The 14,355-nt window shown below is 50.1% G+C and overlaps 1 protein-coding gene across 3 annotated transcripts in view; it reads left to right on the top strand.

The window, feature by feature from the left end:
• Positions 1-14,355, top strand: part of HMCN1 (hemicentin 1) — a 451,947-nt gene that overhangs the window by 432,923 nt on the left and 4,669 nt on the right. For all 3 annotated transcript variants that reach the window (XM_078783554.1, XM_078783553.1, XM_068124884.2), the window contains one exon: positions 2,238-2,357. In XM_078783554.1, the coding sequence (XP_078639680.1) occupies positions 2,238-2,357 (120 nt within the window). The remainder of the gene's footprint in view (positions 1-2,237; positions 2,358-14,355) is intronic.

Here is a 14,355-nt window from a genome sequence, read left to right as displayed (position 1 = left end):
TCGCCAGGGAGAGGCAAGCCCAGGGCGCACCACGAAGGGCGGGGCTATTCAGCCCCATGCCCAAATAAGGAAACAAGCCCATGGCTTGCCACGAGGGGCGTGCCGTCGGCGCCATGCCCAAATAAGGAGACAAGCCCGTGGGATTACCATACAAGGTCACGAAACAGAGCACGGGGGGGGAGGGCGTGTCAGACCCACGCTGAAGGTTTGGACAGAAGGGTGCGACGATCACTGGGACAAGCTACACGCGAGATACGGCAGATGAGTCCAGGTGCGTAAGAGGGTTGGCAGTCCACCGGGAGAGAGTTCAGAGTTGCACCGGAGTTGCGTGAGAGATACGAAAAGCCTTTGACAAAGAGCCGCTTCAACCAGCCCCGTTTCACCCCGCCGAGTGACCCTGCCGGCGTGCGCTGTAAAGCCGAATACAAGGAGCTGCCGGCTCCTCGCTCCCGCCCGGAGTGGACCTGCTCGCTGTGCCCTGTGATCCCACCTGCTCATCCCTCCAAATGATTCCTACCCTTCCATCCATTTGCGTACGTGAGTTTATTTTGTTCGTGCTGTCCTGGGTAGTAAACTAAGTCAGTATAAGCTAGTAATTTGCACTGTGTTACCTGCTTTTTCATGTCCGCTGTAAATACCCATGACTGCTCTTTTTGCTTATGTGTGTGTAAATAATAAACCCCGTTACTCTTCTGTACGTCTTCTTCTTCTTCCTCTTTGCATTCGTCGTCATAGTCTTTTCCACATTGAATATCTGTGGCGCGATACTGCCAACGTTTGGGTGAATCAGGTTTAGTCGGGGAACAACTGTTCGGTCGCGGAGCCTCCGCTCGGCAAACATACCATCCTTAACCACGTACCGTAACAATATATATATATATATATATATATATATATATATATATATATATATATATATATATATATATATATATGTATATATATATATATAGGCAATTACAATAACTATCAAGTTCCCACATGAGATTTTTAATGGTGTCAGGATGGAGATGGCAAATGACATCTTCTATCATCGAGCAGGAGCAACAATTCATATTTATTGCCACATTATATTTATTATTGTGGTATACATTATCTTCCTATAATTCAGCAAATGTCTGTCTGTCTGTCTGTCCGTCTGTTCCCAGGTACTGCAAAAACGGCTGAACCGATCGCAACAAAATTTTGGGTGGGTAATCCTGGGACCGCCTGGAGTAAAATAGGCTATTGTAGCGGTTACCGGAAGCATGACACAATTACTGTGCACCGGCCGATGACGCAACCGGCGAGCGGTCACGTGTCCGGACTCACCAGGGCGTGTCCAGACTTGCCCTTCTCGGGCGAACACGTGACTTACCTATTTTGCATACCACGCCCCGCCTGAGAGGCGTGGCTTTTGTGTGTTCAGTTTGCGTTATAAATTGCCACCCGTTCGAGGGGCGGATTGAGTGTGCTTTTGAGTTCTTTGGTTTTGAGCTAAATAAATAGCTCGGTGAAACTTCGTTCCTGTGTCGTCCATTTTGTGTGGCTTTATCGTGCGAGCACAGCTCCCACACTATATTGTTTTTCCGATTTTTTTCTAATTTTTCCAATTTTCCAATTTTTCCAAACATGATGGAATAATATTTACCGATATGAACAGTGATGTGACTTTTATTGAAATTCTACAAATATTGTTTCGATTTTGATGATTTGCATGTGATGTGATTTAGCGGATGTTTATATAAATCGTTTAAATTTAAATAGCCTTCAATATCTGATATTTTGCCTTTTCATTTGGGCCTCCCAATTGAAGCCCCACCCTTAGGGTGGGTACCGTTGCTAGTATGTATTAATACATTATATTTATTTGACCACATTATTGCCACATTAATTCATATTTGTTACTCTTATGGTGGCGAGGTGCTCCTTTTGAAATTGTTTATTCGATATATGATGTATCGAACAAAGTGCAAATGAAGCACCATATTATGTAGCTTTTTGATGCTTGGGGTCTGAAATAAAAAATTGTATTGGTGCCAAAGCTAGTTACAAATTGCAAATGAATCATGGGATTGTACACAATGTAACTTTACCGTGGTGCCAGGAATTTTGAGATGCGACTTCTACCAGGAATGCATTGGGTCGTTGCATTATCTTAGCAAAATGAGGAGCAGTTGCGTTGCTCAGCTTTATGAGGGTTTCTTCCTAGCAATGGTTGAGATTTAATTGAATGTGTTTGCGACATGTGTTTACAGATGTCGATGAGTGTTCTCTTAAAGTCACCTGTCAGCACGAATGCCGTAACACGTTTGGCAGTTTTCATTGCACCTGTCCCGTTGGGTATCAACTGCTGGATAATGGTAAAACTTGCGAAGGTAAGCACTTCAGCCCACAGTTCACGACTGGTTAATGTGCTAATTATTTGAAGCATTAGGATAATCCACATGCACTTCAATGATTGTACATGGATTATTAATCAGAAGAACTGCAATCTCAGACTGCTTGAACCCCATTCAAATATATTTGCTTCCACCTTATGGATAGGAGAACGCTTCTCTTACTATACACAATCACACGTGAGCTTATTTCTCACATTAATACCTCTCAACTGCTGCATAATATCTCTCACCTGTTGTATCATATTTTTCCACATTTGCATGTTTCTCACCTCTTTTTATATATAATTGTATACGAAGACAATGCTCATGGAAGAGCTAGAACATTCAACGCATCAGGATACAACATAAAAGGAACAGTAGAAAGAGGGGGGACACCAACAGCAGGGTTGAAGGACAAAATATAGGGAGATTTGGACAAATAGAGGTTGTAGGGAGGAATTGAGTGGTAGGGCAGAAAGCATGTGGTGGACAAGAAGGATATAGAAGCAAACTCTCAGGAATGAAAAACTGGAAATATGGAAGGAGGGGATCTTGGGGGTTAGCGATTATCAAAAATGTCATGGTTTTGGGGGTATGATCTCAGATGTCGGTGAACAGCTGTTTTGAAGACCTGGTGGGTAAGATGCGATTGAAGAGGTGGGGAAGGGACAGGGTGGGCGGGGAGAGATTGGGGATTGTGAGGCCATGGCCATTTAATATTGAAGTGATTAGGGAAGTGGGGAATAACTATTTGACTATTTGACAATATCCATTAAAATGGAGTAAAACTTCATCAGTAGAAGCAATTGCTTATTCTCATTAACAAATCATCGATGTTTTGGCACTTGTATCCATAAGGCAAAGTATTAATATTGTCACGTTTGTGGGGGTAAATGAAGAAATACTAAAAGAAAGTTCAGAATGTGTAGATTAGCAAGCTCCGATTGTCGCGAAGAAGAAAAACCCATCTTTATGTACATAAGTAGAGCCGAATGTCCGGTTAAGTGTTTGGGTGTTTCTAGACGGAGGAGTGGAGTTGTGCTATCTAGGTAGGGTCTGTAAGGTTAAATTCCCCTGTATGTGTTTGCCTCCTGTGATCTTACTTCTGTCTTTATTACAATTAAAACGCCTGCCAAACCACAACTATAACAAATGACTCCATTCACTTTACAACGCCACCAGGGCTAACCAACACCCAGCACATTTGCCGATTGTGCCAATCAAGCCCCGCCTCATGGCCTTCGACATCACGCGAACATTCAGAGAGAGATTAAACTCCACCCCCTCCCACCCCCCACGACTCGTGACGGAGAGGCCACGCCACGGCCTTCGTGATTGGTGAAGGTGCGATGGGATGATTGAGTAGAACTCGGTGATTGGACAGAGTGTGACGTCATCGTGGAACATTCGAGATCTGAGGAAAGGTAATGAGGTCTTGCCATTTTGACTCTCTTGGTCCTGACATTTTGTTGAAGACGGTCACATTTTTATCTTGCTCTCTTGATCTGGGTCATGCGTGGTGATGGTCGCTTCGCTATCTCTCCGTTGTCTTGGATTCGGTTGGCTCGGCGGCGTGTGATATTTGGTTTGTGTGTGCTCTTGGAAAATGGCTGGTGAGAAACAGCGGTTCTGGACAGTCTGAACTATAAGGTACAGGATCGATGTCGGTGGTGGACTGGGTCCGTGTCGTGTTTCCTCTGGATGTCGAGGAGTGCGACTCCGTGCCATTTGTGTGTTTCCCGTGCGGTGGTTTGGAGGCGACGAACGACTTGCAAGCCTTACCAGCCATTTGGGGACGCAAAGCTGAGTGTCGGCCGATTACCACAGCATAATTTATTTTCTTTTACTTTCGTTTTCCCCTCGTTTGTATACGAGTCTGATTGGAGACATCTCAATTTAGGAAATAGTTTTTTTACCTCACATACATTGTATTGTCTTTGCATTTATTTTCATTAAATCTTTATTTGATCCACCACACGGTAACCCGGGTTGCCCCATGATCTTAATTATTTTACATAATTAATTAATCTATTTTAGGGGGAGTGTAACCCGGGTTCGCGTGATAGGAAAATCCTTTGTGACACAGTCAAAATGGACACGACAATCTTAGCAATGTTTTCTTATTTACTTGCTCTGAATACACAGTGTCTGATGTTTATAACTTACAATACTATTCATCTTTCTGTACTCTTCTTTGTTAAAATTGCTCAATTTTTGTAATAAAGTTCAAAATTTATGATAACTTCATTACATTCTTCTTAATCCCCTTCAACGTATCACATTTGGAATCGCCATGGTTATAAAACTTTTCTTTTAATCCAACAAATTCACTCATTATCTGTCTAGCCAACTCCTATTTAAATTTTCCAACAACTTTTTTTTTTGCAGAGAAAAAACGATCGCTATTTTTTTTGTAGTTTCTTGTCTCATACATGCTTATGTCATGTGCCATAATCTTAATAACATCTTCCATCTTGATTTCCAATAAAAACAAGACCGAAAGTCTAGCAGCGGCGTAGCCAGGCTGGTTTGATACTTTAGTTGAGGAGGATAGTATGACCTGGGTGGAGATAGCAGTTAGCAAATAATGTAAGTATTAAATTATTTTGAAGTATTCTAAGTCTCTAAGCTGTCTGTCACCATGGAAGTGAAGAGATTGCATTTAGACACTGGTTTATTCTATATGTTGGTCAGTTAGTCAACACTATCAAAGTGACCTCAGCACCATCCCGACACACACCACTGTGTGTGTGTGTTACGGAATGAGGTGTTTTATGGCAGCCGGAGAGCAAATCCTACCACCAACCTCCTTGAGAGAGGGCCCAGTGAGTTGGTACTCATTTTGCCCACCTCGGAAGGATGACAGGCTGAGTCAACCCCACCTGGTATTAATTCAACAGCTGACCAGGATTCCAACTCAGGACCCGAGGATCCCAGCTCTCCACCCTAACCATCAAGCCAACACCAGGCATAGGGTGGTTGGAGGCAGTCATAGGAAATGCTTCAATGCTTGACGAGCCCTTAATCAAAGTTAGTCTTGATTATATATGATTTGGGGGGCATGCACCCCCCCTGTCATATATCATCACCCTGTTGTCATAACTTCAGTCCCCCCCCCCCACCCCCCCAATCATCAAGTGTGAAAATAACTGGCAAAGCCAAATGGCATGACATTCTACCTTTCAGAGGCATAATTGTCGGCTATAAAACTCACCCAATATGTAGGATAAATATGTGAGGCACGTACATGATACATACATACATACGGAGAGGCAAACGCTGTAAACACAGGAACCAAACATCTACGCCGTAAAAAAAAATCGTCTGTTTAATCACGAATTTGCCAGTTCTTGAAGCCTCTTTGTCAGTTTGAAGAAGAGGAAGAAGCGCTAATGTATGGTTTATTCACACAGAATTTTGAACGGAAACATTTATTATTCCACGACAGTAAAAACCCTTTAGAAGGACACAGAATGAGCATACAAAATTATATATACAGTCGTGATATTTTGCAAAGCAATAGAAAAATATATAAAACTACACAGAACCAACCCACAAACAACAACAACCACAGCCACGATAACAATCGAGTATTATAAAAGATCGTTATTTTCACGTGTTTTACTTCATGTGTTTCACGGGTTTGTGTTTCACATGGAATGAAAAACATAAAGGTTCAACTTCGATGATAGGTTCAACAATATGTCCGGCCTGAGCGGCAAAGGAATCAAAATGGCGGTGTGTGGAGTCAGCAGTTGTACCGCCGTAACGACATCACATCACCCCTGTCTTGTGACCAGGTCCTCAGCTCTGACTGGTGTACGTTTGAGGGGACATACTGTGCATACATACATACATACAAAAACACTGTTCTAGATGGCTTTGCCCTATAGCAGCGGTCGGGAATCTATGGCTCGCGAGCCATATATGGCTCTTCCGGTGACGGCATATGGCCCCCAGACAATTTTGAGTTGAAAAAAAAAAAAAAAAAATCAGTTTGGAACTGATTTTAAAATACTTGTGATATTTCTTAATAATACTGTGTCATTTTAAAGTAAACAGAAATTAGTTTTGAAGATAAATTTCACGGGTCACGGGTCACCCGTGGGTCGGGTCGGGAACCAATGGCTCGCGAGCATGTCCGCGTCATTGTAAAGGTGAAGAAATCAATTTTATCAGATAGCCAACTAGTTTATCCGCTTCAACCCTTGTAACGGAAAAGATGGCGAAAAGAAAAAAAGACGATGATTACCGTACATTCCAGGCTGCGTGGACAGAGGAATTTGCATTTGGTGAGAGAGCAGGATCTGCGGTATGTCTAATATGCAATGATAAAATTGCATCGATGAAACGGTCACATATAAAGCGGCACTTCGATACGCACCATGCTTCATTTGCATCAAAATATCCAGCGGGGGACAGCAGGAAAAGGGCATGCGAGGAGCTACAGCGGAGAGTGCAGACGAGTCAGCAGCAACTACGTGTGTGGACCAAGCAAGATGACGGGAATTCCGCTAGCTTTGCGGGTGCTTTGGCAATAGTAAGGAATGGAAAGCCATTCACAGATGGCGAGTATGCCAAAACATTCATGCTTGATGTGGCCAATGAACTGTTTGATGACTTCCCAAATAAAGACAAGATAATCAAACGAATAAAAGACATGCCCCTGTCAGCAAGAACTGTGCACGATCGTAGCATCATGATGACAAATCAAGTCGAGGAAACACAAATTAAGGACATAAACGCCGGGACATACTTTTCTCTCGCGTTAGATGAGTCAACAGACGTTAGCCATCTATCTCAGTGCAGTATAATTGCCAGGTATGCTGCAGGTGACACACTGCGTGAGGAAAGCTTGGCTGTTTTGCCAATGAAAGGGACAACAAGAGGAGAGGATTTATTCACGTCTTTCATGGAGTTTGCTAAAGAAAAAAAACTACCGATGGATAAACTTATTACCTTCGCAAAAGCGGAAGGTTATGTTTTGATCGCTGTGTATTTATTTGTATGTCTGTGTGTGTGTGTGTGTGTATGTTATTCGCATAACTCAAAAAGTATTCAACCGATTCGCATGAAATTTGGTGGGATGATAGGTTATTATCCGGGAACCATTTGATTAGATTTTGGAATCGATCGGGTCAAAGGTCAAGGTCAAGGTCATGAAAAGGTCAAAATCGTCTTTTTACCATAGCGCGGTCAATTTGTGTCCAATTTGTATGAAACTAATGCCAAAATGCTTTGCTACACAGATCTTGTAGTCTTTTATTTTGGCAACAAAAGTAGCTGCGGCGAAGGTATGCGCTCTACCGAGTGCCCGTTCTAGTTTCTGTCTGTACTGATGGTGCACCCTGTATGTTGGGGAAGAACAAAGGATTTGTAGCGCTTTTCCGTGAACATGAAAAGAGAGCCATCCTAAGTTTTCATTGCATCCTGCACCAGGAGGCGCTTTGCGCTCAGACGTGTGGCCAGGAGCTTGGTGAGGTGATGTCGCTGGTCATTCGAGTGGTCAACTTTATTGTTGCCCGAGCTTTAAATGATCGCCAGTTTAAAGCTCTGTTAGAAGAAGTTGGGAATCATTATCCCGGTCTGCTTTTACACAGCAACGTGCGTTGGTTGTCAAGGGGGAAGGTGCTCAGCCGTTTTGCAGCTTGCCTGAGTGAAATCCGGACTTTTCTTGAAATGAAAGGCGTCAAGCATCCTGAGCTAGACAACACTGACTGGCTCCTGCAGTTTCACTATCTCGTGGACATAACTGGCCATCTGAACCAGCTCAATGTGAAAATGCAAGGTATTGGAAATACAATCTCATCCCTTCAACAAGCAGTGTTTGCATTTGAAAGCAAGCTGGAAGTCTTTCTCAGGGACATTGAAACAGGTCGTCTTCTGCACTTTGAAAGACTGCAACAATTTAGAGATGCATGCTTAGCAAGTGACTCCACTCAACATCTGGATCTCCAGCAGCTAGCTGGCTTTACGTCCAATCTCCTGCAGTCATTCAAAGCACGTTTTGGAGAATTTCGTGCGCGCACTGGTCTTTTCAAGTTCATCACTCATCCACATGAGTGTGCAGTGGACAAAATCGACCTGACATGCATCCCCGGGGTCTCTATCGGAGACTTTGAGCTGGAAGTTGCTGACCTGAAGGCATCAGACATGTGGATGAGTAAGTTCAAGTCACTTAATGGAGAGTTGGAAAGTCTTGCGCGACAGCGAGCAGAGCTGGCGAGGGAACACAAGTGGACAGAAATGCAAAATCTTCAACCTGAAGACCAGCTGATTCTTAAAACTTGGAACGAGCTTCCTGTGACATACCACACAATGCAGCGTGTGAGTATTGCCGTATTGACCATGCTTGGCTCTACATATGCATGTGAGCAGTCATTCTCGCATATGAGGAACATTAAGACCAACCTACGCTCACGTTTAACTGATGGAAGCCTCAACGCCTGCATGAAGCTCAACCTCACCACGTATGAACCAGACTACAAGGCCATCAGCAAAACCATGCAGCACCAGAAGTCGCATTAAAAGTAAGACATATTTAATTTATTATACGTTAAAAATACTATATGGCTCTCAATGAAATATACTTAGAAATATTTGGCTTTTATGGCTCTCCCAGTCAAAAAGGTTCCTGACCCCTGCCCTATAGGCTACACCGTAAAAACTCTCTGTGTCCATATATGACAAGAAAACATTTGCATCGTATTTCTTCTTGAAGCTTTTGTAGAAATAGTCATACATTAAAAACGAGGATAAGTCAAGAACTGATGTTCCTACACAAATGTGGTTATCCATCACAATGCTTTTCTTTATGAATAGCACAAAAGTTCTCAGAGAACGCCGCCACTCGTTTAAAGCTGGGTTTATTAATCAATTTAGATGATTGTTCCCAAGATGGAGCAAGTCATGTTTTGTGTGTTTTATTACATTTTCCATTGTCTTACCAAATACAATATTATTTATTAACTTATAAAAGACTTTCTCGAAGTCAGTTTTAGTGACTGTCCACATCTGGGTATTGAAATCAATACAGTTTTTCAACCAATGGCTTTTATTAAAGTTTAATATTCTGTGAATTTTCTTCATTCTCAATCCATCTGATAGATATTGCCTCAGGTTTCTTTGGTGTAAAACGTAATTGCCTTTATCGTATAATGTGGCGGACACAAGCAAGAGGACACGAATTCAACGCACCAGCAGGTGGAGCGAACGTCCAGGCGGGGAACTGGAAGGCATGCCCCGCCTATCGACCGATCGGCCACGCCCGGGGACTAGGCGTGGCCCCAGCACATATATGCGGGCTCCAAGCTCGAGCCCGCCCAGTGCTACAGTTTGAGCTTTCTTAATAAAGACTCTTTTGGTTATCAAACGCGTTGTGGCCTACCTCTTTGGCAAGCAAGTTGTGTGCGTAGCACCACACTTCACTGGTGACCCCGATTGGTTCAGCCGTTGCTGTCCACCGAACGCGCCATGGCCAACAACGCCGTCACGGTAAAACTCCCAGAGTTTTGGGAAGCACAGGCCGATGTGTGGTTCGTGCAGGCCGAAGCACAATTTCAGCTTCGAGGCATAGCGGCGGACGAGACCCGTTACTACCACGTGGTCGCCTCCCTCGGGCCCGGCACTGCCGCCCGAGTCGTGTCCATCCTGCGGCACCCGCCGGCCGACCACAAGTACAGGGCGCTCAAACGTCTCCTCATCGCCACGTTCGGCCTCACGGAGATCGAACGGGCCGACCGCCTCCTGGACCTTCCCGAACTCGGCGACACACGACCATCCGTGCGGATGGATCATATGCTGTCGTTGCTGGGTGACCAAGCCCCGGATTTCTTATTTCGGGCGCTTTTCCTACGCCAGCTACCTGCACAGGTATGCCTCGCGCTGGCCGGTTCCAAAATAAAAGAACCCCGCGCCCTGGCTGTAGAGGCCGACAAGTTCTTCGCGGCTTGCGACACGCGGTCGGGTTAAGGTGCGGCCGTCGTGGATCCCGAGGCTGATGCTGCTGCATCCCTCGTGGCCGCTGCCGCGCCCCGCCCACCACCACCACCGCTGCCGAGAAAACCGCGGCCGCCGAAGCCCCCGCCGCCGCAGGCCTGGTGCTCTTACCACGCCAGGTTCGGCCACAAGGCTAGGAAGTGTTGCCCTCCAGCCTCCATGCTCGTTTGACAAGTCGGAAAACTACCGGGTTTTGGACACAGTCGGCACGGCTCGGTAGCAGCCCTGAGCGTCGGCCATTCCGGCAGCCTCCTCTTTATCACGGACACCTTGTCCAGGCGCCGTTTCCTCTGCGATACAGGAGCGCAGGTAAGCGTCATCCCAGTCGACAGGTCCGACAAGCGAACCGCGGGCCGGGGCCCCGCGTTGCTTGCCGCCAACGGTACACCCATCCGCACGTTCGGGAAGCGCTGCCTCTCCCTGCGGTTCGGCGGGCAATGCTTTCAATGGTCGTTCGTGACCGCCAGCGTGCCGATGGCATTGCTCGGTGCGGACTTCCTATGTGCGAATGGGTTGTTGGTCGACGTAAAGCACAAACGGCTCGTCCAGGCCGAAACCTTTAGCTCACTCGCTTGTCCGCGTTGCTTGCCGCCAACGGTACACCCATCCGCACGTTCGGGAAGCGCTGCCTCTCCCTGCGGTTCGGCGGGCAACGCTTTCAATGGTCGTTCGTGACCGCCAGCGTGCCGATGGCATTGCTCGGTGCGGACTTCCTATGTGCGAATGGGTTGTTGGTCGACGTAAAGCACAAACGGCTCGTCCAGGCCGAAACCTTTAGCTCACTCGCTTGTTCGCTGAGCAGCTCGTTGAGCGGCTCACTGAGCGGCTCACCGAGCGGCTTGCCAAGCGGCTTGCTGGAGGGTTCCGTCCCGGCGAGTTTAGTTTGCACGCTTCCGGCAGCGGACGACTTTACCCGCCTCCTCGCTAGTTTCCCGGCCCTCACGCCGCCCATCTTTTCAGCGGTGGCCATTAAACACGGGGTGGAGCATCACATCCCCATGGTCGGGCCGCCGGTCTATGCCCGGGCACGCCGACTCGAGCCCACGAAGTTCGCCGTGGCGAAAGCGGAGTTCGCCACGCTGGAGCGGCTGGGGATCGTACGGCGCTCCAACAGCGCTTGGGCTTCCCCGCTGCACATTGTGCCAAAGCCCGGCGGGGGGTGGCGGCCGTGCGGGGACTACCGCCGGCTCAACGATGCCACCACCCCCGACCGCTACCCGGTCCCGCACATTCAGGACTTTTCCACCCGGTTGGCCAACACGACCGTGTTTTCGAAGGTGGACCTCATCCGGGGCTACCATCGGGTCCCCGTCCAACCAGTCGACGTCCCGAAGACGGCCGGCATCACTCCTTTCGGCCTCTTCGAATTTCTGAGGATGCCCTTCGGGTTGAAGAATGCGGCTCAGGCGTTCCAGCGGCTTATGGATAGCGTCTTGCATGACTTACCTTTCCTGTTCGTCTACCTGGACGACATCCTAGTCGCGAGCGTGTCCCGGGAAGACCACCTGCTCCACCTCCGCACGCTATTCGAACGCCTGGGCCAGCATGGCCTAATCATCAACCCTGCCAAGTGCCGTTTCGGTGTCACCATCATCGACTTCTTGGGGCACCGCATCACCGAGCACGGGGCCGTCCCGTTACCGGCCAAGGTGGAGGCGGTCAGGGATTTCCCACGCCCCCGCACGGTCAAGGGGCTCCAGGAGTTCCTGGGCAAGGTGAACTTTTACCACCGCTTTGTGCCCCACGTCGCCCAGCTCCTCCGCCCCTTGCACGAGGCCCTCCGGGGCAAGCCGGGCAAAGGTGACATCGCATGGTCGGAGCCGATGGCCGCGGCGTTCGCGGGCGCAAAGCTGGCTCTGGCCGACGCCACCATGCTGGCGCACCCGATGCACCGATCGCCCTCACCACCGACGCGTCGGATTACGTGGTGGGCGCGGTGCACGAGCAATGGGTGCGTGGTGCTTGGCAACCTCTGGCGTTTTTCAGCCGGCAGCTTCGCCCGCACGAACGCCGGTACAGCACCTTCGACCGTGAGTTGTTCGGACTCCACCTGGCGGTCCGACACTTACGCCATCTGCTGGAAGGCCGCCCGTTCATGGCCTTCGTTGACCACAAGCCCCTTGTGTTCGCGATGGCCAAGGTCGCCGAGCCATGGTCGGCACGGCAGCAGCGCCACCTCTCTGCCGTGTCTGAGTACACGACGGACATCCGTCACGTGGCGGGTAAGGACAACCCGGTGGCGGATTCCCTTTCCCGGTCTGTCGTGCATGCGGTCCACCTCGGGGTCGACTATGCCCGGATGGCGGAGGCCCAGACCGCCGACCCCGGCGTCCAGGCCTTGCGGACCACCATCACGGGCCTCCGCGTCACCGAGGTGCCGTTCGACGTCGTGGGCACGGCCCTCCTATGCGACGTCTCCCTCGGCCGGCCTCGCCCAATCATGCCCGCTGGCTGGCAGCGCCCGGTGTTCGACGCCATCCACGGCCTGTCCCACCCTGGCGCGAGGGCATCCCAGAAACTCGTCGGGGCAAAGTTCATCTGGCATGGCCTCCGGAAGGACGTCCGCGACTGGGCCAGGATGTGCCTCGCGTGCCAGCGCACAAAGGTCCACCGCCACACTCAGGCACCATTGGCCCCGTTCACGGTGCCCGAGCGGCGGTTCGACCACGTGCACGTCGACTTGGTGGGACCTCTGCCCCCCTCGCGACGGTTCACCCACCTCCTCACCATGGTCGACCACACCTCACAGTGGCCGGAGGCCATCACATTGGCGGCGACGTCTGCGGCTGTGGTGGCGCAAGCCTTTATCGCCACTTGGGTTGCCCGGTGCGGTGCCCCCTCGGACATCTCGTCCGACCGTGGCCCCCAGTTCACCTCGGAGCTCTGGGCCGCGGTGGCGCAAGGGCTCGGGGTGAAACTACACCGCACCACGGCCTACCACCCCCAGGCCAATGGCCTGTGCGAGCGCTTTCATCGCTCCATGAAGGCCGCGCTCCGGGCCAGCCTCTGCGACGGCGGCTGGGTCGACAGACTCCCCTGGGTCCTGCTGGGCCTCAGGACGGCGCCCAAGGATGACCTGCGCGCATCCTCAGCGGAGTTGGTCTTCGGGCAACCACTGCGGGTACCGGGTGAATTTATCCCCGACTCCACGGCTCCTTGGTCCGCGGCACAACAGCGCTCCGCCCTTCAGGAGACCGCCCGGAGGTTCGCCCCGGTGCCAACGGCACACCACGGTTGCCCGCCTTCCCACATCGCCCCGGAGCTTCGCACGGCAAAGTACGTGTTCATCCGGCACGACGCCCACCGGGCACCGCTACGGCTCCCGTATGACGGGCCCTTCCGCGTGTTGGAGACCGGGGACAAATTTTTCACGGTCGACATCGGCGGTGCCCTGGATTGCATTTCCGTGGACCGCCTCAAGCCGGCCCACCTCGATCCGGACCACCCCCCGCCAGCGGCTCTGCCTCCGCGTTGAAGCCGCCCCCCGGCGGTCGGACCCCCGGCACCCCCGCCAGCAGCTCTTCCTCCGCGTCGAGGCCGCCCCCCGGCGGTCGGACCCCCGGCACCCCCCAGCCCCGCCGTCCCGCCACCCCCCAGACCGACACCCATCGCCAGGGGGCGTTTCGGCCGGGTCATCCGGCTTCCCCGCAAACTCACCCTTCAGGTGCGCGGGAATTCTGGGGGGGCGCATGTGGCGGACACAAGCAAGAGGACACGAATTCAATGCACCAGCAGGTGGCGCGAACGTCCAGGCGGGGAACTGGAAGGCATGCCCCGCCTATCGACCGATCGGCCACGCCCGGGGACTAGGCGTGGCCCCAGCACATATATGCGGGCTCCAAGCTCGAGCCCGCCCAGTGCTACAGTTTGAGCTTTCTTAATAAAGACTATTTTGGTTATCAAACGCGTTGGGGCCTACCTCTTTGGCAAGCAAGTTGTGTGCGTAGCACCACACTTCAATAATGTAGTTAAAGTTTTTTTTTGTTGGTCTGTGTGT

This window comes from Myxine glutinosa, chromosome 8 (assembly GCF_964187855.1).
Source record: "Myxine glutinosa chromosome 8, kmMyxGlut1.1, whole genome shotgun sequence".
NCBI lineage: Eukaryota > Metazoa > Chordata > Myxini > Myxiniformes > Myxinidae > Myxine > Myxine glutinosa.
This window is presented reverse-complemented; position numbering and strand designations above follow the sequence as displayed.